At 35.2% G+C, this 24993-nt stretch overlaps 3 protein-coding genes across 8 annotated transcripts; 2 read left to right on the forward strand and 1 right to left on the reverse strand.

Moving 5' to 3' along the window:
- Positions 1-1935: 1935 nt before the first annotated feature.
- LOC149947439 (uncharacterized) lies at positions 1936-3530 on the forward strand. 3 transcript variants are annotated; one of them, XR_016480303.1, is made up of 3 exons: positions 1936-2476; positions 2553-3317; positions 3387-3487. XR_016480303.1 is itself a non-coding variant. In XM_090171589.1 (3 exons), exons 1-3 carry the CDS (start codon positions 2275-2277, stop codon positions 3319-3321), a joined length of 906 nt encoding a protein of 301 aa, XP_090027715.1. In that variant the 5' UTR covers positions 1936-2274; the 3' UTR covers positions 3322-3530. The 3 variants fall into 3 exon arrangements, 2 of the variants coding, with proteins under 2 accessions (XP_090027715.1, XP_090027714.1); XM_090171589.1 differs by having other exon boundaries at positions 2553-3215; positions 3281-3530; XM_090171588.1 differs by having other exon boundaries at positions 1936-2158; positions 2241-2476; positions 2553-3490.
- On the reverse strand, positions 3493-10120 carry LOC149947440 (uncharacterized). Of its 4 annotated transcripts, none has more exons than XM_090171584.1 (12): positions 9974-10120; positions 7014-7890; positions 6804-6954; positions 6615-6733; positions 6514-6542; positions 6397-6452; positions 6210-6336; positions 5974-6133; positions 5875-5903; positions 4516-4547; positions 3855-3886; positions 3493-3797 (listed from the first exon to the last, which is right to left on the reverse strand). In XM_090171584.1, exons 1-12 carry the CDS (start codon positions 10091-10093, stop codon positions 3775-3777), a joined length of 1755 nt encoding a protein of 584 aa, XP_090027710.1. In that variant the 5' UTR covers positions 10094-10120; the 3' UTR covers positions 3493-3774. The 4 variants fall into 4 exon arrangements, with proteins under 4 accessions (XP_090027710.1, XP_090027709.1, XP_090027711.1 ...); XM_090171583.1 differs by having other exon boundaries at positions 5851-5903; XM_090171585.1 differs by lacking the exon at positions 9974-10120 and adding an exon at positions 8279-8415 and having other exon boundaries at positions 3561-3797; positions 5851-5903.
- Positions 10121-11611: 1491 nt separating this feature from the next.
- Positions 11612-13703, forward strand: LOC149947441 (uncharacterized). Its single transcript, XM_090172549.1, has 4 exons — positions 11612-12026; positions 12540-12830; positions 12895-13043; positions 13464-13703. Exons 2-4 carry the CDS (start codon positions 12577-12579, stop codon positions 13595-13597), a joined length of 537 nt encoding a protein of 178 aa, XP_090028675.1. The 5' UTR covers positions 11612-12026; positions 12540-12576; the 3' UTR covers positions 13598-13703.
- Positions 13704-24993: the final 11290 nt, after the last annotated feature.

Consider the following 24993-nt stretch of genomic DNA (forward strand, 5'->3'; position numbering starts at 1 on the left):
AATTCCGTAATTAAATATTTAAGGAGTAATTACTCAAAGAAAAACATATCTTTTCACAGGTTACTGTTAGAAATAGTTGTTTTACGAGCAATGGTTATGGGGAAAACCGGTGCACAGTAATGGTTTTTCGCGAATATTTACGTTAGTATTGTATGTATGGCTATAAACCCAAGTATGAACATTAGGGTCCGGCTATTTCCTACAAAAGATGTTCTATGAACATTTTACATACGAGCAATCGTTGTGTCGTAATCGCGGTTTTAACGTTGTACCTGAAACGCGTCTTACAATTTTGCGCCTTCGTTGACTTAAAACGCATCCGCCGCTCTTCATGTAACCGCGTTTAAAATTTACCACCCAGCTAACTCTTGTTATTTTTGCAATAAATCGCTTGAAAATGACGCTATTGTGAAGGTTGTGTGAGACAAAATGATGGGAAAGTCGGAATAATGGGTCACTTCAATTTAAGTTCATACTGACTGCCGTAAGGAATAAATCCAAAAGACCAGTATCAATGCTTTGAAAAGAAAACACGACACCGATGAGACTGTTCGACATGTAGAACGCGAGCGAATCAACCTACCAAATTATATAAGAAATATTCAACATAAAAATTTTCCCGTTTATATGAACTTAAATGTAATATAAAATCGTCTTGAAAAACCGTTTATTGCTTTATAACATTCAAAAATAATATTAAAATTATCAACAATAATAATATAATAAGTTTGCGATGTCAACGCGCGTATTTTGAAACGGAAAAACTCGATTACTATTGTTAAATCTTGGATTAATAATATGATATTTTAAATACGAAACAAATAACGAAATACGTGGAATTTTATGCGTTAAATAAGCTTAGAACGTATTTCGTTATTTGTTTCTTATTACAATGAGAGTTCGCCAACATTTAACCAAGATTTAACGATAGTAATCGGGTTTTTCCGTTTCAAAATACACAGTAGATTAAACCGAGGCTTAAGACTGGGCAAGATTCCGCGCCTTAAAATTTTTGTCTACTTTAAAGATACATTCTGAACTAACCAATGGATGAAAAGTTATGAAACTAGCTTTTAAATAAACCTTGAAACTTATTTCAAGTCATATTTATAATTCACCGATGACAAAATTCCTGAAAAGTATTAATATCGTTCCGAATTACAACCTACTTTCTAAAATCTCATTTTTCTTTCTAATACGCGCGTTGACAACACAAACTTTACCTAAAGGAGCAGATTCTCGGTTATCTACATGGTGCGGGAAAAATATTATTTTTGAATGTTATAAAGCGATAAACGATTTTTCAAGACGATTTTATATTACATTTAAGTTCATATAAACCGGAAAAATTGTCAGTGGAATATTTCTTATATCATTTGGTAGGTTAATTAACGTTTAATTATCGCCAACTTTACATTAATTTCAATGGGGTGGGGGAAACCTTTTAACCAGGTTATGCGCGAGCGCGCCTCTTTAGGCAGCGCAGATGGCGTTACCATTGAGTTGGGAATATTAATCTAGAGGTCCAATCGAAACGTCGGATTTCAGTATTTCGCGAAACAAGTTTTAAAAAATAAGAATACTGCCGTCTGCTCCCAAATGACGAGAAAACGTTATCATTCTACCCGTGGCGCCGTCTATCTCTCAATGATTCGTTCAAATAAGACGCGTTTTCAAGCAAAAAGATTTTTTTTCTTCAAAATAATGGATGGCGCCACGGGTCATATGATAACGTTTGGTCGTCATTTTAGAGCAGACGGCACATTCGTATTTTTCAAAAACTTGTTTCGCGGGGAGCAGATTTGATTGGATCTCTAGATTAATATTCCCAACTCAATGGGCGTTACTGTCGTTTTAGCCAAGAATCTAATCGGTACCTTGTCAGCCATTCGATTAAGCGTTCTAGTTTGTTATCCGATTTCTATGGTCAAAATTTAAAAACAATCGATAAAAGTCAGGAAATTTTTGAAATAAACATTATAGATGGGGCCTCTAAATCAGGCTGGGCCTATGTGCAGAAAATTCTTGGTGGGGCTACTGTGATTAATCAGTTATTGTGTGTGTGCTGGTGTCTAAGGCCTCGGGTCGACACCGATGTTTGTGTATCTCAAAAAAAAAATCTCTATGGCGAGGACCGCTCAACTGCGAGAGAAGAAGAGTGAGGATTTTCATGTTTTACACTTTCACTCTTGAGTGAGAATGGAAGGTTAAAATTCACATTATCTATGTTGTCATCATAGCTTCAACTATAACGTGACTTTTTGATGTGCTAAAATGGCAACTTGTTGCGTTCCGTTCTGCAAGTCTTTTAGAAAAAAGAGCAATGCATCGTTTCATCAGTTTCCAGTTGATGAAAATGTATGCAAATTATGGATTAAAAACATATCTAGGAAAGATTTTGGTACCAAAGAAGCTTATGAATCACGCTCAATATTGGTTTGCAGTGTTCACTTTAAGGAATCAGATTATATAGAAGGTAAAAGTATTTCCAAAACCTATATTTAATCACCCTTTGCTTCAATACAAACATTAAATAAGTACCCGTATTAAAGGTCTCAAGCTTCGTAAGCTTAAAAAGGGAGCAGTTCCAACAATTTTTCCAGATTATCCAAAATACTTGCAACCAAAACAAATAAAAACCAGACAATCAAAACAAATAAAAACCAGACAACCAAATTTGCAGCAACCAAAACCAAACAAAAGGAGAAAGATTAAACACCGAAATTTAGAGCAATGCCTACATTATTTAGAGCCGCCACCTTCAAAAATCTTAAAGGGTGCAACAACTTCAAGTTTCAAAGACGTTTGTGTTTTTCATAATGCTTCACTGCTTGAAGATTGCTTAGAAACAAATGACATAAGAAAAGAGTCATTTCCCAACACTTTCGTAGAAACAAATAGTTTTGATAATACTTATAATTTTGAAGAAGAGTCACTTTCTTATGATGAGCTGTTGGAAGAGAATGAAGTTGGGGCAGTAGTTGCCCCAACTGCAGAAAATATTGAGCAAATGAAAAGGACTAATACAAAATTGATGTGCAAAGTTCAACAACAAAGCCAGAAATTGAAGCATCAGCAAGAAATAATTGCCTTGCTTCAAAATACACTTACTCAATTTAATAAATCTCCAATAAAGAAATTTGCAGAACAGGTTCGGGATACAAATGATGATGAAGAAACGGAAACAATTGTTTTGCTCAAAGGGATAATGAAAAGTCTGAACAACTTACTACAGTATTCTCTACTTAAAAAGGATTAATTATGATCATGTTAAATTTAGGTCATAAATTGGAAACACAACAGAAAAGTTCTACTCAGTAAATGAACACATTTTAGACAATTATTAAAATTTATTTAATAAATCTCAGTAAACTTCTTTTAATTAGGAATAATGGACAGTTTCATTCTGCATAAAATTTTCCAAAACGCTTACTTTTAACAACAGCAGTATAAGGCATTAAAAATTAGGTAAAATTAATGTTATAGTCATCAATAAAAAAGCTATGCGGCCTCTATAACTTGTATAAAAATTGTGACAGTTATAATAACAAAACTCTTTGTGCAAATATAACTTTTTTGACACCACAATTTGGTTAAAGCATTTTGTTTCATAGACTAGATTATTATAATCCTTTTTATAATAAAACATGGATTCAAAAAATATTTCTTAGTCTGTTAATGTACTATTAGTTAAAATAGTTTTAAAAATATCTGGCTAACAAGTCATGATCACGCCCTTAAAAATTTGTCAATACAAAATGAGTTATAAAAATATTAGTACGTGCATTCGTATACATCTGTAAGAAAATACAAAGTCAAAAACCAGTAAAATATTTTACGAAGTTTATATGTACCTTCCGCTTGAATTTCGCTGTACACTTCCTCCCTATAAAAAAATCACTATAAAATATCTATTTTTAAATGAAGCAGGGTGACCACCCAGAAGACCTAATAATGTCATAAGTAAAATAGAGAAATTGTAATAGATTTAATGGATTTTATTTAAGGGAAAATCTAGAAACCTTTGTAGACATTACAGAAAATATAGGTTTAAAATGTTATGAAATGAAATTACACAAGGGAATTTGGTTTAATCATTGGCCAAATGTGGGTGTGGTCTAGTTTTGTTTCCATAGTAACGAGTATGGGTTGCCCATGACATTAAAACGCCTATGGTGGTCACGTGATTTTTTTCACAGTTAATATGGTAACGTGGTGTTTGGCTTGCGATGACGTAGTAAAATGTCATAGTGGGCGTTTTAAGGCGGAGCTTAGCTATGACGTATGCCAATGACGCAATGAGCAAGGAGAGACATAAAAGGTACACTTTTTCTTGGGATCTTTTTAACTTGATAACTGATCTTAATTTTGTAGTTTTTGATTGTCATAGATATTAAAAACACCTAATGGCAACTATAATAAAAGTACAAATAGTCAATTATAGGAAGACATTGAAAATTTTATAGGTGTGGTCACCCTGATAATAGATCTAACATTTTGTTACTAAAAACTTACTCATTTGCCAGAGAGACTCTTACTTTCATCACCTAGTAGTAGAAACAAAAAAGTAAATACAATATGCTGAAATATTTTAGTCAAGGTAATGGTAATTCATTCAAAGAGGAAATTGTAATCAGCCTCTAAAGTACATTTACATTGTCAAAAAATTAAGCAATTATTTAAGCTTTCAAGCATATTAGGCTACTTTCATGCATGAAGCAAGTGTTAAAAAAGACTTTCATGCTTCAGAGAACCTTAATCGTTAAAAACATTGAAATACAAAAGGCCATTTCAAAACTCAAAGAGGCTAACAAATGAGGTAAAGATAAGCCTGAATGGAGGGTCATTCTGCAAAAAAAAGGCCAAAAATAGGAATATAAAATTTATATTCACAATGAAAGTAGAGTTTTTTATTCTTACTGGGTTGCCACACGTCAGGGAAATCAGGGAATTTAAAAACGGGCCAAAAACGTCAGGGAAATTTTAAATTTGTAAAAATTCAGGGAATTTAAAAACGGGCCAAAAACGTCAGGGAAATTTTAAATTTGTAAAAATTCAGGGAAAAGTCAGGGAATTAAAATTTTATCTTGGGACTTTTTGAAGGTAATTTTACTCTAGATCTATGACAAATTCTATGATTATCATTTATATCCTTGAAAGATTGGCAAATTTTTTCAACATTGTGATAACCTTTTAACTGAAAGATAAGTCCATTTAAATTTATTAATTTGTGATAAAAGTAAAATAATATCAAATAAAAATTTTGGCTTTAAAAAGTCAGGGAAAATCTCTTAAAATGGTCAGGGAATACAAATCAAAATTTAGTGGCAACCCCGTCTTAGGAAAAAAAATTACCAAATTAGGCTGACTCATACTGCCTTTACTTTAAAAGAAAATTTACTTTTAGCAGTATCAAAAATGCAATGGCCAAGCCATTCCATAGAAGTTTTTTTGTTTAAATATCAAAATAAACCTTCATCATCGGAGTTCTCCTGCCTGACGCAGGCAGTAAATTTGTAAAGCCAACTTTGAGGTGGCATATCGTTATTTTGATACTGGGGATCGAAACACTTCACCATTTCTGTAATCTAATAATTAAGGGGACATTTGGTTTGGAGAGTTAAATAGAAGTAGTATTAATATGGTTAAAAGATTAGTTACAAATTTTAATAGTTATCTAAATTAGATATGTAATATTTCAGGCTGGATCAAGTACTTTGTTTGATCTGTTCCAGTCAGAATTTATTACCATGCTGATAAAGTTAATTAACTACTATCGTTACAAAGAAATAAGTTAATATATATAAATATAAAATAAAAATAGCAAAAAAAGCAGTGCTGCGGGCTTACAGATTTAACAGAATCAGCATCTACCTCTATGTTAGCCAAATCCACATAACCAACTAAAAATAATCAAACGTAAGAATTAATGAGGAACTGTCTCATATTGGAAATAGAATTATACACTGTTACTTTTGCCCTTTTCGTTTTTGGCCAACCATTTACCAACAGGATTATTCTCCATCCTCAAAATGAGGACAGTTTCTCCCTTATGGACAGTCAGATCTGTTTTGCTTCCACGACAATCATTTTTGACAGTACCAGCATCAAGGGGAATCTCTTCCCCTGTTAACTGGCAAGAAAAAAAATTAGTTTTTAAAATTAAACTGAAAATAACTTTAAAAAATAATATACAGATCCCTCCTTACCCCATATTTTTTTCGTAATTTCTCACACAATTTTTCGTGTTTTTCTTTCTCTTTTAACTCTCTTTTAGACCTTTTTTCCGCTTCTTTTCGTTGCCGTTCCTGGTCTTTTGAATTACTATAAACTGGTCTAAATTAACAGAAAATGTGAGTATAATGAACAGAGCAATTTGAACACCAAATAAAATACCCTTTATTTGAATCGCAAGGCATTTCTTCGTAGATGTCATCTTGACCGGAAGAACTCTGTTGAAAATTAGTATTATTACAAAACCCACATCCTAAATCTGCATTTTTCTAAACTTACGCCTTGTGTATCATGAGAATATTCATCAACTAAAAGAACATAATGAAGTCATTTCAGATTAGGAAATGGCAAAAACTTAAGCATTAATGAGTTAAATTTACATGACGAAGAAGAAGGCAAAAGAGATGACTGAAGAGGAGGTGGTGGCGGGGGATTCTTAGGCCTGATTGGTACCGAGTTGCGTCTTGACCCGCATTCTTCTTCCTCAGTATACTCGGCTCTATCATTAGTTTTTAGTGTTTGAAAGATATAATTTACATTGCAGAAGATCAAAAGAAACGACTACATACATTAATGACTGAGCTCGTTCAGGGTCCATAGTGTCGCAATATAGTTCTTCATCTATCGGCAATTCTTCCGAATTCAGGGGTGGTGTTGGAGGAGGTCTATTCGGAGGGCCTTTAGTATTTGGTGGAGGGCCACTAGGTCGGGGAGGCGGCACTGCAAAATATCGGCTGAGCTATAATAAAAATAAATTAAAAATTGGAAAGAATATTTACCAGACTGCCTATTATTAGAGAGAATTCTATCAGGTAAAGGAGGTGGTGCGGTCGATGTATCTAACACATCAGAAACTTTCTGGTTACACTCATTTCTTTCCGGTAATGGTGGAGCTTTATCAACTGATATAGACACCATGACAAAGTTCGATCTAATAGGTTTTAACGGTGCTGCACCAAGGATGTCCACAGGTGGTAAAGCTTTTCTTCGGTATTCGCATTTTTTAGGACCATTAATATTAGCATTGATTAAACTATTCCTAATTGGCTTAGGAGGAGCTTTGTTGGGTTTACGAATAACAATTTCGTTGAATTCGACATTGGGACTTGGTATTGACAGTGATAATGTTTCTTTCTTAATTAGAGTGGAGTGGGTTTCTCCATTTATTTTCAATGATGGTTTATCACAGATCATATTTAAATTTTCAGACTCTAAACTTTTCACTGACTCCTGGCTGGAATTGATTTTCATACTGTTTGCACTGCCTAAACTAGTTTTTGAAGTATACATTCCATTTGAGCCTTCAAGCTGTGACACTAAACTTTTAATTCCTTGTTGATTAGTTGTAGGAGTCTTTGAAAATATGGGTTTTGGACCAACTGGAGGTTTTCGAGGTAACGTAGGACTAGAGCTTGATGTAGAGGCGGATAAAGATCCAACAGATAATCGGTTAGCATCGGCATTGGATCGCTCTGAATCACTACCATTTGTAACTGAATTCGATGCCATTTGGCTTTCATCTTGACTAATTTCTTCCGAGGAAATATTTTTTGGAGCTCTTAGGCCATCTATAACAGTTTTTTCCTTTTGAGCAAATAAAGCTCGCAAGGCTTGTACATTTGAAGGTTTAGCGGCATCCACCATTTCATTCGAAGACTGAAAATGAAAATGAAATATAAGTTTGCCATACCTTTTTATCTAAAAAAGGAAGCGTTTCTGCTAAAGTTTGATTAAAATACCTCAAGAGAATAAGAACCTACATGAAGTAAATTTTTACAAGCGCTATGGTAAAGTTGATTGAGGCACATTATAGACTATTCTCAACATTTAATAAAACATTTAAGGAATTCATTCTGCATTCAACAAATAGTTTTGGAGATAGAATTCACAAACAATGGAAAGAAAAAAAGGAATTGTCTGGCCCCAATCTAAGCCACAGGCTAAATGCCTCACCCACTTCCCTTTACCAATTATTTAAACTGGTTTGCATGAACAGATTTTCAAATATCACAAGGTTATTAAAGATTTGGTATATATTGCTTACCATTGCTTTTAGCTGGCACGATAAACATGTCATTTTCTCATTTAAAAAGTTTAAACCATGGTAAAAGTTAACGCCTGAGGCTAGGCAATCAACCCTAACGAAAAGACCCACGCCCCTATTTTTTCACGGGTGCTTGATCTATGTAAACTTTATCTATATTCTAATCTACGGAATAATTTGCTTTTGTTTTACTTTAGTAACAAGTTATGAAAAAAAGGCAAAACATATAAAATAATATGTTACCTTTTAGAAAGTATCATAGATTCACGTGCCACACACTAAACATTTTTTAATACTTGAAAAAAGTCCGTGATAAGAGAAACAGAATAGCTAAGAGCGCCAAGGCTTCATCCGTTTCAACGGAATTAGCTTAGTTTCTTGAGCCACCAATTCATTCTTAATAAACATATACGTCAACCGACCTTACGCAACTGCTCAATAAATTAATTTCAACTACGAAGGCATAAAACAAAAAGCTAGAGCTAAACAACAAACGTGGGTTCCTGAATTTCCATCACTTCCTGCCCCCAGAGAGCGCAAATGGCTTCTCCTCCCGCGAGGGTTTTTTATCTTTCCCATTTCGACCCCTCCCGCATAGCGACAACTCTTCCTTTCAAAATTCCTCTTAAGAAAGTACAATTAAATGGATTTTAAATGTACGTAAGAGAAACAAAAAAACCCGGGTTATAACAATTCCTTTCTGGAGGCGTTTATACTGGTTTACTGCAAAAACAAAATTCATGGGAAAAAAACCTGACCCCTAGGATATTCGTAATATGGGGATATCAGAAGTTTAGGAAACATCCCTCCCATTTTTGGATTAATTATGTTTATATTTTACGTATTTCTTCGAGTTTTATTACTTTTGCACATGGTCAAATTGTTTTGTACTAAAATTCTACAGAAGGAAGTTTATGCAGAAGTTGACATTGGCATAATGAACAACTTATCCGACCAATAAATAATTATCAAAAAATTTACCACAAAGAGATACTTGTTTTAATCTCTTAGGAGATAAGTATAAAAATGAAACATGTAACTTCGCAAGCTCGATTTACTTTTCAATGAAACTTATGAAAGCAAATCCAAAAGTACATATTTTGCCTACGCAATATTTTCAGAAAGTCATTATAAGATGTGTTTAGTTCCGCAATATTTTTTCTTTCGAAATGTATTTTGCAGACCTTTGTTTCAAGCGTATAACATTAACTATAATATATTTAGTGTATAATTTATATATCCCTATAGTACTAATCTTATTATCTGATGTTTCAAAAGGAAACCGTACGGGTCGAAATTTATCATATATCTAGTTTTTAAATCGATTACATCCGGAAAATTATTTATTAATTAGTAAATATTTTATATTTTTTTTATTATTATCGCTCTTTGCCTTATATGCCATATTATATTCTACAACGTTTCGTCCCTACTCCATTTTGTTTTCTTTTGTTTTTATTTTATACTATCAATTATTCTCGAATCCGCGTCGAGCCGGCGAAGGTACAGGTAATACTTCTTTCGTAAGAGATATATTTTAAACTTCTGGACATAATAATCCTGATACAATCCACTTAAAATAATAGTTTCAAAAAGTAAATAGACAAATTATTCACTAATTAAAGTATCGTAATTGAAATAAAATTGCCATTTTGTCTCTTGTTCAAAAAAAAGGAAAACCCCTCGGCTACTCACGAAATTTCTGAAGAAATTAGCGACATCGCGCAGACGGTCGTCCAGATGACCAGTAGTCCTAAATCTTAAACGCGATAACCGCCTTCTAACATTAAAATTCATATCGAATTGCAAATGCATTGTAGACGATTCTGTCAACTCTTCTGTCGCGCTACTGCCAATAATAGAGTAGAATGCCAAAAAGAACGACGTTCTACTTTTCTTTCCTCTCTCCTCCCGAAATGGGGAAATTCCAAGCAATATTTGTAAGGAACTAGCCCCCTGATACCTGTCACGTTTAAAAATTGGGGCACACCTGAGTCCTGACCGGCACCATGCCGGTACGTTATCTTTGCCCAGTGGATTAGAAGATTTTCAAACCCGAGGTTTCTTTCCACCCCCTGTTCCTAGCGTACAGTCCAAACTTGGAGGAGAGAAGCTTCTCCGAGGACCAAACGTGGAGCATGGACGAATTACGTCCATGCGTGGAGCGTCGAGGTCAAAGGCAAAACCAAGAAAGAAAAGTATCCTTCTGCGCCGTAAAAATTAAACTTGTGGTAGATTCGGGTGAAAAGTTGGGAGGGGCAAAGCAGATTAAACCCTGTGGTCTAGGTGGGCAGCCCATTGCATTGGCGATCAGTAAATCATTTTAAAAAAAATCAAATAACTGAAATGATTTGGTACTTTTGGTATTTCGAAATTTAATAGAAGGATTTAAGTTGATATTTAACACAAAAATAGGAACGATTACAAAACCAATGTTAAGGACCGCAGGTAATTATTATCTCTATTTAGCCTCTAATATTTTTAACCAACCAAAAAGTTTTAGGGGGCAACCTCCAGCTAAATATGTGGGAGGGTCATTGCCCCCTTTTTTAGCCGGGTTCCTACGCCCCTGGTAGATTCCAATATTCGCGAATTTCCTGCCAGATCGCGGAATATTTACATTGTCATTACATTAACATTTACTACGCGTATCTATGAAAAAAAACTAACGGGTATCCCCACGTTTCCATTATGCACTCTTTCGAATTTAATGGGCGGAGTTTAATTGCCAATATGTCGTAGTCGCCATCTGTGAACCGATATATATTTATAAACAGTCAAAATAATTAAATTGAAAATTAATTAAATATATTTTTAAAAATAATTTTTAATACATTCATAATTAAAAATTATAAATGGAATTATTTTAATATCAATCATTATACTTAACATATAATTAACTATAATTATTATCTAAATTAAACTTTTTCACTTTTAAATTGTTTAAATCTGTTTCAAAAGATAGTTGCATTTCAGTTAACAGAGGGCGCCACGAAATGCTTAGTAGGCGGGGCGTGAAAAATATGTAGTAAATCACGCCAATGCTATGTTTGTTTCTTTCCAGTTTGTTCGATCTGTTCGTAGGGATATTAGGGGTCTAGAAAGAAACATACTTCTCTCGTGAGAACGTATCATATACTTCTGATAGGCTCAAAGCAACGTCATATATGGAAGCCTGTTTATGTTATTGAATGGCAATGGCATCGCATAACGCCTCCACATTTAAAGTGATTGGGTTTGATTTCATTCGGGCGATAAGAGCTCTGATGATAGCAGTGGATCTTCTTAATGTACCGCGTCTTTTATCACGCTCAACTACATTGCGGGAGAAAATGATATTTCTTCTATGTCACCCTTTGTTGCTACTCAATCCAGTCTTAGAGTTATTGTACAGTAGTTATAATGAAATCGAATGTCCTCCGCGGAGTTTACAGCCAACTAACTGCCTTTGCGAGATTCACTATGGTTTCGACTCGGCACCGACGCTATCCATTATTTGTTCTCACTTTTTCGATGATCCGACGCTACTCGGCCGTCAATTGGATTTCTACCGGAACTACAACGTTTCGGAGTTGTGGATTAGCAATTCCTCATTTCAGCATCTGCCTTCGGGGTGTCTCGCGTCCTTTCAGCGCATTACCAGACTATCTTTACACAATGTTACCCTGGAAACGTTATCTCCAAGCGACCAAGACGTTTTCCAAGGCGCCGAGAACACCTTAAGATGGTTTTACCTCGAAGATGTTAGGTATTATTGTTATTCATTGTCAAATGCCTATAATAACCCTTTCCGGAGAGAAGTACGAAAGCTTATGGTCAAATCGGGTAACAACCGCTTGAGTTCCAACGTTATGCTGCGGCGGATGATTACTGATTCTAATCTCACGCGATGATCTATATTTAACGCACGCTTTTTCGAATTGGAAGATAGAGGGTTCAAATCCTGAGACTGAAAATTTATAATTTTCATTTTTTAAAAAACGTTTTAAAACTTTATGTTTGTGAAAAAAACATGATTTTAATTTTAAGTTTCATCTTGATACAATATTTATCTCTATAAAAATGTTTAATCCGAAGCCGGGCTTTGAACCTACGTCGTTACAACGATTATGTATTTTATTCAGATTTTTTAATTGCGAAACTCTTCGCGAATTCTAAGACGATGGTCATTGAAGCTTTTATACTTTCTCGCGAAGGGGGTGATTATAGACTTCTGTCATTGTACAAATTACTCCCTCATTGCACAATTTATCCCGATCAGTTTTACAAGCTATCTCGACTGGGCGAAATTCAGAAATATGAGAGCTCTTAACATAATTCACGCTTTTAATTCCTATTTGGAAGCCTCCACAAACATCGAGGAATTGGAAAACGTGCCAATTCACGAATTTTACATGTGGGGTACCGTTGGTTTGGAATATTTGGGAAAATCGAAAGCCTTCTCCAAATGCGCCGATTTAACGGAGATTGGCCTTAGAAGAATCGGGCTCCGTCACTTGCAAAGAGACACGCTCCCCAGACCCGCCCACAAACTTACCACGATCGAAATATGGTATTCAAAGCAAAAATCATCGACCAGAAATGAAAATGTCGAGCTAATTCCATTCCAATTCAAGCCAGAATCCGATCAGTTCGTTGCCAGTGGATTTGTTCCAGGACATGCCTCAACTGCGCAATTTGGATCTGTCGGGGAATCAAATACAGAAATACCAACCGGAAATGTTTTCGCCGATTTTGGTTCAACTCAAATCGTTAACTTTATCGAGTAAGTTAAATCGAATGCGTGTACAATATGAAAGTAATATTATGAAAGTAAACTCGAAATTTTGAGACGTATAAAGGCCAAAATTTGCCTCTCAATGATAATGACCGGTTTTTTATTAAAATAAAACGCCGTTAACAAACAAGAAGCGAATATAGCTCACGAAAAACTAGTTTCGTAAACATTTGATCGAAAAAAAATTGTGTTGGCGTAACTGCCATTTTGGCCCAAAAGCTCAGATTTCCTCTTTACAATGAACTAGTACCACGCACCAAGAACGCTTTCGCTTATTTTACTTATAATTCGTCCCATTTACAAAAATAACACGAATTTTAGGTGTGACCCACTTTATTGACGTATAAAGAACTCCCTTTTTAGAATGGTCTAAAAATGTAACATATTAATTTATAGTTTTTGTTACAGTGAACCATTTCTTCTGCGAAGATGGCAATGTTTGGTTCGCGAATGACCCCTACGACCAAAATCCTTACAGATACGAGGGTGTTAACTGTTTTTACGCCACACCCAGAGAAACCGACCAACAAACGCGTACATAACCAGAAGTAAAATTTTTATTTACGTCTAACGCAACGGGCGTTTTTATGTACCACAAATAATATCTTGCACTTTAATTCCTTTTTGTAAAAAAATGTAACCGTATAAAAAAAGGAAAATGTGCATTTTAATTTTTTTTTTCAAAATACAATTTTAACGCAAATGCCGTTCTCAAATATTCGCGCTGTTTTTTTAAAGATACTTCAATTATTTAGTTTACATTTTCATACATAGATGTCGCACGCATTCCCGTCTAGCTTCAACCATTATCGTTTCTTGGCCCATGCTTCAACTTACCGAGTACGTAGTATCTTGTTCCCTTTTTCGTCTATAGATGTCAGTAGAGTTTCCATTTCATAATTTGAGGCTTACCGATTTTTCCGAAATTCTTGGCAGCGGCGCTAATGGAAAATATTCGCCGCCCTCCAGAAATTCTATGATTTTGTTTTATATTTATTGCACAAAAATTAAAGTTAGGTAAAAATAAAAAATAAACTTTTGGGCAGCGGCGAATATTTAGGGACTTGGCGGTGGTGGTTCGGCGCGAAAGAAAATATTGACGGCGGCGCTTAACCGATGGCGGTATGCTCTAGTTGTACATTATATCAAAGGAAATTAACGGGGTGACGGTGAATCTTTCAAGTTTACAGTGTGTCATAGAAGCCGCTCAAGGAAATATAATGAAATACGTCAGACATTAGCGAAGTCAAACATTTTAAAATAAGATCTCCGACAGATGGCGCTACTGTTTCAATTCGAATTAGAATTGTCGCGGTAACCGGGTCGACTGGTACGTTCTCACTAACGTAAATAGATTCTTGGCACTAGTTTATAAATTAGTCTTTATCTCTTATTTTCGCTCACTTTTAGGAATTGAGCGTAACGTAATATACGCCCGTACAATACATGTCTATGATATATTCAGCCTCTCTAATATTATAAATATTTATGGAAATTTCCCAAGTTTATTACTTAGCGTGACGCTACCCGCTGTGTCCTACCCTATTACGTAGTTAGGTGGCCCGCGACGTGACGGCACCAATCTGTTCTTTTCGAAATTAAACCCACCAACTTAGGCAAGTAGCGTATGTAACATAATCACTAATAAGTATGCCATAACGGTATTTTCTTTAAAGAAATTTTGTTCGCGTTATATGACGTAAATTACGTCACTTTGAGCTCCGTGACGAAAAACACGTCATCAACCTTACAGATGGGAAACGGAAGTAAGTGAAGCGGATATGGGAAACGGGAAGAATTCCTGGTTCGTGATTCGCGATCACTATATTTTGTTTCCATGGCAGCCACTTCAATGGCGCGATGAATATAAGAATTACTCGTTAACTCTAATTAATTCCGTGTGATTATGTTGCGCATACTAACAGTTATTACAATTTAATACGCGATAATTAACTTAACATACAATTGTAATGATCAAATCGTTTGAATGGGAAGTAACAATTCAAAGTCGCGATAATATTTTAATATTTGAAAGTGAAAGTGTAACTTGGACCTTATACGTGTATAATGACAATTATTCTTATTTTTTCTCGCCTTCGCGTGTGTATGGCTTAACGGCTCGCGTGTCCGCGAGACTGTATTACCTTAAACCGCGGTTGAGGAAAGCCTAGACCCAATTCTCTAAGTAGGCCAGTAACTAACTAAACGTTTATTCGTCGACTCTTCGCGTGTAATGTCGGGGTCATTATGGATTTCGCGTTTCTAGGTTGCGCAACGAGTAAATGGAAAAAGGAGAAGAAACGGCTACAAATCTCCTTCGTTTTAAATAAAAAATCAACTAAATAAATAAGCCGAGAGACGCCATATTCGCCGGTATAAAGTTGCCCGACGATTTGTATCGAATTCGCGCGTGAAATGTCAATACGTGAGGGAGAGAAGCCTTCGCGAAGATACTAATACGTTTTAGGCTATAAGGATCGAAAATGAAAAAGATCGATTGCCCCTGAGCGTTCGTCTACACGGACATACTTTCAAACTTCGCGGCTGAAATACCTCTACAGATCCGGATGTCCCGCGTACGAGCTATTGGCTAAGTACCGAGTTAGGATGGCTCGGAAACGAACGCGTCAAATGGGTATAACGTCGAGCGAAACTCGGAAGTGGCGCTGGTTAGCGGCCCTTCGACGGCTACTTAGGCCCCGCGGTATTACGGTTTGATCACTCCTATTTGGCGTACTCAATAAACCGCTCGTTTTCGAGGTACGTGGGCGATACAAGGTCATTCAAGGCTGCGTCGTTCGATCACAGCGGCGTACGGACGGACGGACGAAATAAGAAAACAAACTTTCTTCTTCAAGCGCGTTGTAAGAAAGAGTGGGCGAAAACGGGAAAACTGCGTGGAAGAAACTCTCCGCGGGATCAATAATAGAAAAACGCGCGTGAAACACTTCCGACAGCGGCGTTTTCTCTTCAGACGAAAAAATGTTATTTCATTTTATGGTTTTCTATCTTCAACATTTTAGGCGATTATTTCTTCCAGCAAACGAAGTTCCGACGTAATAATTTAAATCATGCACGGACTAGAGAAGTCATTTGGAAAATGGAATTCTACATTCGTAGCGGCTATATAGTGTTTTCGAGTGTGGCACATGCGTTTTTCAAAGACTTCGTTGTTTCGAGGATTCCAAATAGAGAACACGTGTCAAGACCAAAGAATAACAAGGTCGCGGTTAAAGACAATTTTAAATTTTTGCTTCCAAACTTGGCGCTAGACCTTAACATTCGACGTTATACGTCTATCTGGGAAGCGATGGAAAATTTTCATCAGAAACAGAAGTCAATCCAACGTGCCCCCTTTTTCTTAAATTATCCATAAGGCTGACGAGGCTTAAACCTAAGGGCCCCCCAAGAGCGGGGCCCATGCATCACAATGGGAAGGGGAATGTTGAGGGGTTGAGGGGCCCAAAGAATCTCGAAGCCTAGGGGCCGTGCCATGGGTTAATTCGGCACTGGCCATTGATAGAATACCCGAAGAGGGACTAGAAACTGGAATTTCTTTTATAAGAGAGATCTCGACGCTATAGCGTCGCCATCTGGTGTCACTCAACTCGGGAGGCGATATGATATTCGTAAAAATAGCCCTTCGAGCCTAGCTTGGCGTTGGCTTAAAGGCCTAGTATTTCTTCTGCCTGTTTTCCTTTAAGTTTTCTTCCCGCCGCTCAAAAATCCTGGTGGTAGGCCAACCGCAGAACACGTTGGCCTGCCACCAGGATATTTGCTCGGCTTTTTTAAATGGAGATTTTATTGTTTTAAGTGATCAAAAACATTTTTGGTTGCTATAGCAAAACGAATGGGTAGTGCAACGTCTCCTTTTGGGAAATTTCATATCTCATATAGGTCTACATTACGCCCGACTTTGAACAAAATCGGCAATAAACACCTCGGGTACTCTCCTTGTAAGTACACTGAAATTTACGAAAAATTAACTACTGTGTGTTAGTGGAGTAAACTGGAAAAGAAATACACTAGAAAATGTGGATGATACTTTTCGATCCACCCGAGTGGTGCCAGCTAGGAGCAACAAACACAACACCCCACACAAGGAGAACGCAACCCGTCAAAACTCGTGGATTTTCTCGTGTACATTTTTCATTGGCTAGACGCTTTAGCGCCTGCTGCCGTCGGAAGGGGAAAATTCGGAAATTTTCTTCCCCCCGCCCGTATAACGTTCAGCGTAAAGGCTCGTGACGCTCGTCCAATGAAATTCGTACTCAACCCTTCGTTAGCGTGTTTAAAGGCTAGCTGCGTTCTCCTTGTGTTTGTTGCTCCTAGGTGGCAGAGATTAAAAAATTTACAAGGAGATTATGTTACCATAACAATTTGTACTTAGGGTAGTTTTACGATGATTTCAGTAAATCTATTGGTATTCACGCTTTTCCCTGTGACTCGGACCTTTCGAATTTCGTGCCAATTATGTGTATTATTATAAATTTTAAAATTTTGTTCCATGGTTATTTTGAATAGTTAAATTTTTTTAAAAAAGACTGATACTTCATGGAGTTTTAAAATAATCCTGGTGGTAGGCCAACCGCAGAACACGTTGGCCTGCCACCAGGATATTTGCTCGGCGGGAAGAAAACTTAAAGGAAAACAGCGAGGAAAACAGACAGAAGAAATCCTAGGCCTTTTAAGTCATTTTTAAAACCTGGTATACCTTCAAATGTTTGTCTTACCATTAGTGAAAGTTACTGGCACCTAGGAGCAACAATATAATACACATAATTGTCACGAAATTCGAAAGGTCCGAGTCACAGGGAAAAGCGTGAATACCAATAGATTTACTGAAATCATCGTAAAACTACCCTAAGTACAAATTGTTATGGTAACATAATCTCCTTGTAAATTTTTTAATCTCTGCCACCTAGGAGCAACAAACACAAGGAGAACGCAGCTAGCCTTTAAACACGCTAACGAAGGGTTGAGTACGAATTTCATTGGACGAGCGTCACGAGCCTTTACGCTGAACGTTATACGGGCGGGGGGAAGAAAATTTCCGAATTTTCCCCTTCCGACGGCAGCAGGCGCTAAAGCGTCTAGCCAATGAAAAATGTACACGAGAAAATCCACGACTTTTGAGTTTTGACGGGTTGCGTTCTCCTTGTGTGGGGTGTTGTGTTTGTTGCTCCTAGCTGGCACCACTCGGGTGGATCGAAAAGTATCATCCACATTTTCTAGTGTATTTCTTTTCCTGTTTACTCCACTAACACACAGTAGTTAATTTTTCGTAAATTTCAGTGTACTTACAAGGAGAGTACCCGAGGTGTTTATTGCCGATTTTGTTCAAAGTCGGGCGTAATGTAGACCTATATGAGATATGAAATTTCCCAAAAGGAGACGTTGCACTACCCATTCGTTTTGCTATAGCAACCAAAAATGTTTTTGATCACTTAAAACAATAAAATCTCCATTTAAAAAAGCATGGGATTTTCTCGGTTTCACAGGGTCCTAGCTACGAAAATTTTTAAAATTTTTAAAAATCACGAAATGTGTAATTTGGACCACATTTAGGTAAATTTCATCAAGTTTGGGTAAATTGAAACATTTTTAGGGTAAATTTGTAACAGATTTTGGGTAAAATAAGGGAAAAATCTTATTTTGGTTGTAAGTAGTCAAAAACATTTTCGGTTGCCATGGCAAATCGAATGGGTAGTGCAACTTCTCCTTTTGGGAAATTTCATATCTCATATAGGTCCACATTACGGCCGACTTTGAACTAAATCGGCAATTAACACCTCGGGTACTCTCCTTGTTAGTTACAGCCAACGTTTAAATGGTTTTTTTCTTATTTCAGTGAGTATAAACGAAAATTGGCCAGACCTACTTCGTTAAATAACCAATTACTTAAATAGGTGAAATATTTAAAACACTATTTGTGGCCGTTAAAATAATCGTATTGAAAACCTCCATTTCCCACTTTTCCGACACAACAGTGTCACACTTTTCAAAAGCACTGACGAAAACGCTATAGATATTTTTCTGTTACTCTTTGCGCCACAAGTTTCCTTGTGCGAAACTACAGCCGAAATGGCTAGACCAGTGATACACTTTTAGGTAGTGCTGCACTCAAACAAACTATTGAAGAAAATAGCTATTCTGAAAACTGTTTGTTTTTGAACATATTGGAAGAATAGAGTGATTTTTAATGAACCGCAAAAGGTAAATGAAGTTGTTCTATTTAAACTATTTCTAATGGTATTTTGATCAAAATTTAAGTTTCCCCTGAATTATAAAGAAATAGTTTTAGACGATAATTCAATATAACGGTCGAAAAGCCGCCGACCATCTTTGGATATATTTTCGGCGGCGCATATGTTCGTCAACTTTTTAAAAAATATACCAATGTTGCCAGATTTAAATTACTTGGAAATACACCGAAAATGGCGTACTTTCAATTTCCACCAGATCTGGAAGAAGAAATGTATATTTTGCGGCGTAGTGTCGTCTATAGGACTTTTTCGTTTAAAAGGTAACGCGTCCCTTTTGAGGTAGTTTGACCAATATAGCCGAGCGTTAATTTACATAGCGCGCACGCGTTTTAAACTATCGATTCTATTCAACTATTTTATTTTACGTTTTAACAAAACGTGAGGAATCTCGCGTTTATGAGACAACGGCTTATCCGTTTGCGCCACAATTTCTAGATAAACTGATAAGCAACATAACCGAGTTACTAAACTTCTAGTCATGTAAGAGATTACACGCGTAATCGTACGTTGGTTTAGCTCATTGTTTTAACGATCTAATCGGACCAAAATAATTCTCAGTATGATACGTACATCGTATTACGTTAATCATTTTTGGATCTCCAACAGATAAGGATTCCATTGACGCGTAGTCTTGAGTGCTCCGTGCACTTCCTCGGCATTGGCCCGTCGCGACTATACACGAACAATACGGGCGAATCAAAATCGATAGTCAATCTTTTATCCGGCGTTGTATTTTTGCCAAGTCAGATTTCCCCCTTCTTTTTATGGCTGTTTCCACGCTTTCCGGCAATGACGCTTTGCATAGCGTTACTTTCTACCTTAGTGACGGCATACGCGGAGGATTCACCCCCGTATAACTTGCCGCGTACTGTAAAGCCGAATTGAATCAAGCTGGCTGTAAGCCCTGCCTACCCAGATCTAGGCTGAATAGCCCCTCAAGCCTGATGACTTTGTTTATCACCATCCGATTGAGTAGAAGGCTGTTTATGACACGCGATGCTTAATGACCATGTTTTCCGATCGCAGCCGCCAAAAACGCAAAAAAGGAGGCTAATTAATGTCTTCGAGCCTTTGTCGTTGTCCAGCGCGGCTGCTGGATTTGGTGTGTGATAGGCGTTACATAATTCACAATGATAGGATATAAAAATTTCAATACTAGTTTGGTCGAAATCCGAAGGAAAAAACTAAGAATCTTTAATATATAGGAAAGTCTTTCATCTGTCCATTTTACAAATTTTCTTGCACACTCTAAATTTATTGGTTTCGTTGGAATGCTTTAGATGATTATCGCTTTTCAGTAATTAAAAATAATATTTATCTGGCAAGAATAACATATCCGTTTTATATTTATGATCTGAAACCCAAAACCCTTGATTTCTATAAACAAATTTATTTGATAAATGCAAAGCTAACTTTAGTTATTTTCATTTAAAGGGATTAATATGAATTTGTTGTGGATCAACGAATTTCACATGTCTGTCACCAGGTTTAACAGAAGCTAGGGATGATTGGCGCTAGTTACGTTGACAAACAAGTCGTAGCCCCTGTTAGCAGTTGATTTTTGAGTTAGTACTCTTGAAGCGCATCCCTTTGATTCATTTTATCAAAAACATTTATGAGTCACCATTTTTATTTTTCTCAATTCTAATTTTGTTTATAACGTAACTAGCGCCAATCTGTGAAATCGGGTTGCGGAAAGGTGAAATTGGTTAATCCACCAGAAATACGCTGCTGTCTTGAATTATTTTTGTAAACTCGACAGTAAACTATTTTTAATGTAATCTTATAAATATTGCGAAAAAGTTGACGTCAACGGTTCTTTAATCGTAGTTTCGAAAACCGTCAAGTTCACGAGAAATACGGTCCACTTGAGACATCCAGGAGCAGTACGTCTTCCCTACCACGCACTTGGCCGAGAATAAAAAATAATTTAACGCTGTTGTCGGCCTTTAAGTGGGCTCTGGTACGGCTTCTCCACCATCTACTCCGAATTTATTAACGCCTACCGCGATAATCTTTGGTAAATACGGATTAAGTAATCGTATTAACCATAAATCATTTAACTTTTTGCGTGAGTAATATAACACGAATAAGGATTCTCGCTACGCTAGTTATTTTAATGATAGTCCGTTTTGCCATCGACCATATAAATAATATCGAGGCTATAAGTACTGAGAACTTTTCGCGAGCTGTTAAGAGGCTCTGTGTAACAGGGCCCGAAAAATGGCCGCCAACAGCCTCTATTGCGATTCCGAAAGATAGTGGGTGAAAATTTCTTTCCCCTTTCTTGCGAAGGCTCATTTCCCTTATACGTCATAACGTCGCCTTTTCACCCACTGACTTTTGGAATCGATCTATTTGAATCCAAGGCTTATAGTGAAAATTGAAACGCATTCATCGATAAAAATAACGTTTGCTTTGTCAACATCATGGTAAATTGTCGAATTGAAACATAATATTTACTATTATACACATAATTTTGTTTCTGAAGGTAGTTAATTTCGAAATTTTGACCTAAACCCGTTTTCGATCGTATTTATTCGTATAACCTGGTATTAATTTTGATAAGGAATAGAAAATAGTATGGTGTGACGAGTTTCCTGTTCCGAAACTTCCGATTGCGCAATCACTCCACCACAGAATATCAGTCCCCGAAATCGTTCCGTTTATAACATGACTTATGTTTATAGATAATTTGCACGGTTGTTCAAAATGCATTTTGAAAATGCAAAATGACAAATACCATTTTGCATTTATTTTACATTTTACATTATGCATTTTGAGTTAGAAAAAGTATTTTACATTTTAAATTATGCATATTGAGTTATGGAGAAAGTATTTCACATTTTACATTATGCATATTGAGTTATGGAGAAAGGATTTTGCATCTTACATTTTGCATCTTACATTTTGCATTTTGAGTTATGGAGAAAGTATTTTGAATTTTAAATTTTGCATTTTGAGTTATGGATAAAGTATTTTGCACTTTAAATTTTGCATTTTCAGTTATGGAGAAAGTATTTTGCATTTTACATTTTGAGTTATGGAGAAAGTATGTTGCATTTTACATTTTGCATTTTGAGTTATGGAGAAAGTATTTTGAATTTTAAATTTTGCATTTTGAGTTATGGAGAAAGTATGTTGCATTTTACATGTTGCATTTTACATTTTGCATTTTGAGTTATGGAGAAAGTATTTTGAATTTTAAATTTTACATTTTGAGTTATGGAGAAAGTATGTTGCATTTTACATGTTGCATTTTACATTTTGCATTTTGAGTTATGGAGAAAGTATTTTGCATTTTGAGTTATGGAGAAAGTATTTTGCATTTTACATTTTGAGTTATGGAGAAAGTATGTTGCATTTTACATTTTGCATTTTGAGTTATGGAGAATGTATGTTGCATTTTACATTTTGCATTTTGAGTTATGGAGAAAGTATTTTGCATTTTACATTTTGCATTTTGAGTTATGGAGAAAGTATTTTGCATTTTGAGTTATGGAGAAAGTATTTTGAATTTTACATTTTGAGTTATGGAGAAAGTATGTTGCATTTTACATTTTGCATTTTGAGTTATGGAGAAAGTATGTTGCATTTTACATTTTGCATTTTGAGTTATGGAGAAAGTATTTTGCATTTCACATTTTACATTTTGAGTTATGGAGAAAGTATGTTGCATTTTACATGTTGCATTTTACATTTTGCATTTTGAGTTATGGAGAAAGTATTTTGAATTTTAAATTTAACATTTTGAGTTATGGAGAAAGTATGTTGCATTTTACATTTTGCATTTTGAGTTATGGAGAAAGTATTTTGCATTTTGAGTTATGGAGAAAGTATTTTGCATTTTACATTTTGAGTTATGGAGAAAGTATGTTGCATTTTACATTTTGCATGTTGAGTTATGGAGAAAGTATTTTGCATTTTGAGTTATGGAGAAAGTATTTTGAATTTTAAATTTTACATTTTGAGTTATGGAGAAAGTATGTTGCATTTTACATGTTGCATTTTACATTTTGCATTTTGAGTTATGGAGAAAGTATTTTGCATTTTGAGTTATGGAGAAAGTATTTTGCATTTTACATTTTGAGTTATGGAGAAAGTATGTTGCATTTTACATTTTGCATTTTGAGTTATGGAGAAAGTATTTTGCATTTTGAGTTATGGAGAAAGTATTTTGAATTTTAAATTTTACATTTTGAGTTATGGAGAAAGTATGTTGCATTTTACATGTTGCATTTTACATTTTGCATTTTGAGTTATGGAGAAAGTATGTTGCATTTTACATGTTGCATTTTACATTTTGCATTTTGAGTTATGGAGAAAGTATTTTGCATTTTGAGTTATGGAGAAAGTATTTTGCATTTTACATTTTGAGTTATGGAGAAAGTATGTTGCATTTTACATTTTGCATTTTGAGTTATGGAGAAAGTATTTTGCATTTTACATTTTGAGTTATGGAGAAAGTATGTTGCATTTTACATTTTGCATTTTGAGTTATGGAGAAAGTATGTTGCATTTTACATTTTGCATTTTGAGTTATGGAGAAAGTATGTTGCATTTTACATTTTGCATTTTGAGTTATGGAGAAAGTATTTTGCATTTCACATTTTACATTTTGAGTTATGGAGAAAGTATGTTGCATTTTACATGTTGCATTTTACATTTTGCATTTTGAGTTATGGAGAAAGTATTTTGCATTTTGAGTTATGGAGAAAGTATTTTGCATTTTGAGTTATGGAGAAAGTATTTTGCATTTTACATTTTGAGTTATGGAGAAAGTATTTTGCATTTTACATTTTGAGTTATGGAGAAAGTATTTTGCATTTCAAATTTTACATTTTGAGTTATGGAGAAAGTATTTTGCATTTTACATTTTGAGTTATGGAGAAAGTATTTTGCATTTTACATGTTGCATTTCAAATTTTACATTTTGAGTTATGGAGAAAGTATTTTGCATTTCAAATTTTACATTTTGAGTTATGGAGAAAGTATTTTGCATTTTACATTTTGAGTTATGGAGAAAGTATTTTGCATTTCAAATTTTACATTTTGAGTTATGGAGAAAGTATTTTGCATTTCAAATTTTGCATGTTGAGTTATGGAGAAAGTATTTTGCATTTCAAATTTTACATTTTGAGTTATGGAGAAAGTATTTTGCATTTTACATTTTGAGTTATGGAGAAAGTATTTTGCATTTCAAATTTTGCATTTTGAGTTATGGAGAAAGTATTTTGCATTTTACATTTTGAGTTATGGAGAAAGTATTTTGCATTTCACATTTTACATTTTGAGTTATGGAGAAAGTATGTTGCATTTTACATGTTGCATTTTACATTTTGCATTTTGAGTTATGGAGAAAGTATTTTGCATTTTGAGTTACGGAGAAAGTATTTTGCATTTTACATTTTGAGTTATGGAGAAAGTATTTTGCATTTTACATTTTGAGTTATGGAGAAAGTATTTTGCATTTCAAATTTTACATTTTGAGTTATGGAGAAAGTATTTTGCATTTCAAATTTTACATTTTGAGTTATGGAGAAAGTATTTTGCATTTTACATTTTGAGTTATGGAGAAAGTATTTTGCATTTCAAATTTTACATTTTGAGTTATGGAGAAAGTATTTTGCATTTCAAATTTTGCATGTTGAGTTATGGAGAAAGTATTTTGC

This window comes from Leiobunum rupestre, chromosome 4 (genome assembly GCF_980474605.1).
Source record: "Leiobunum rupestre chromosome 4, qqLeiRupe1.1.hap1, whole genome shotgun sequence".
NCBI classification, from domain to species: domain Eukaryota; kingdom Metazoa; phylum Arthropoda; class Arachnida; order Opiliones; family Sclerosomatidae; genus Leiobunum; species Leiobunum rupestre.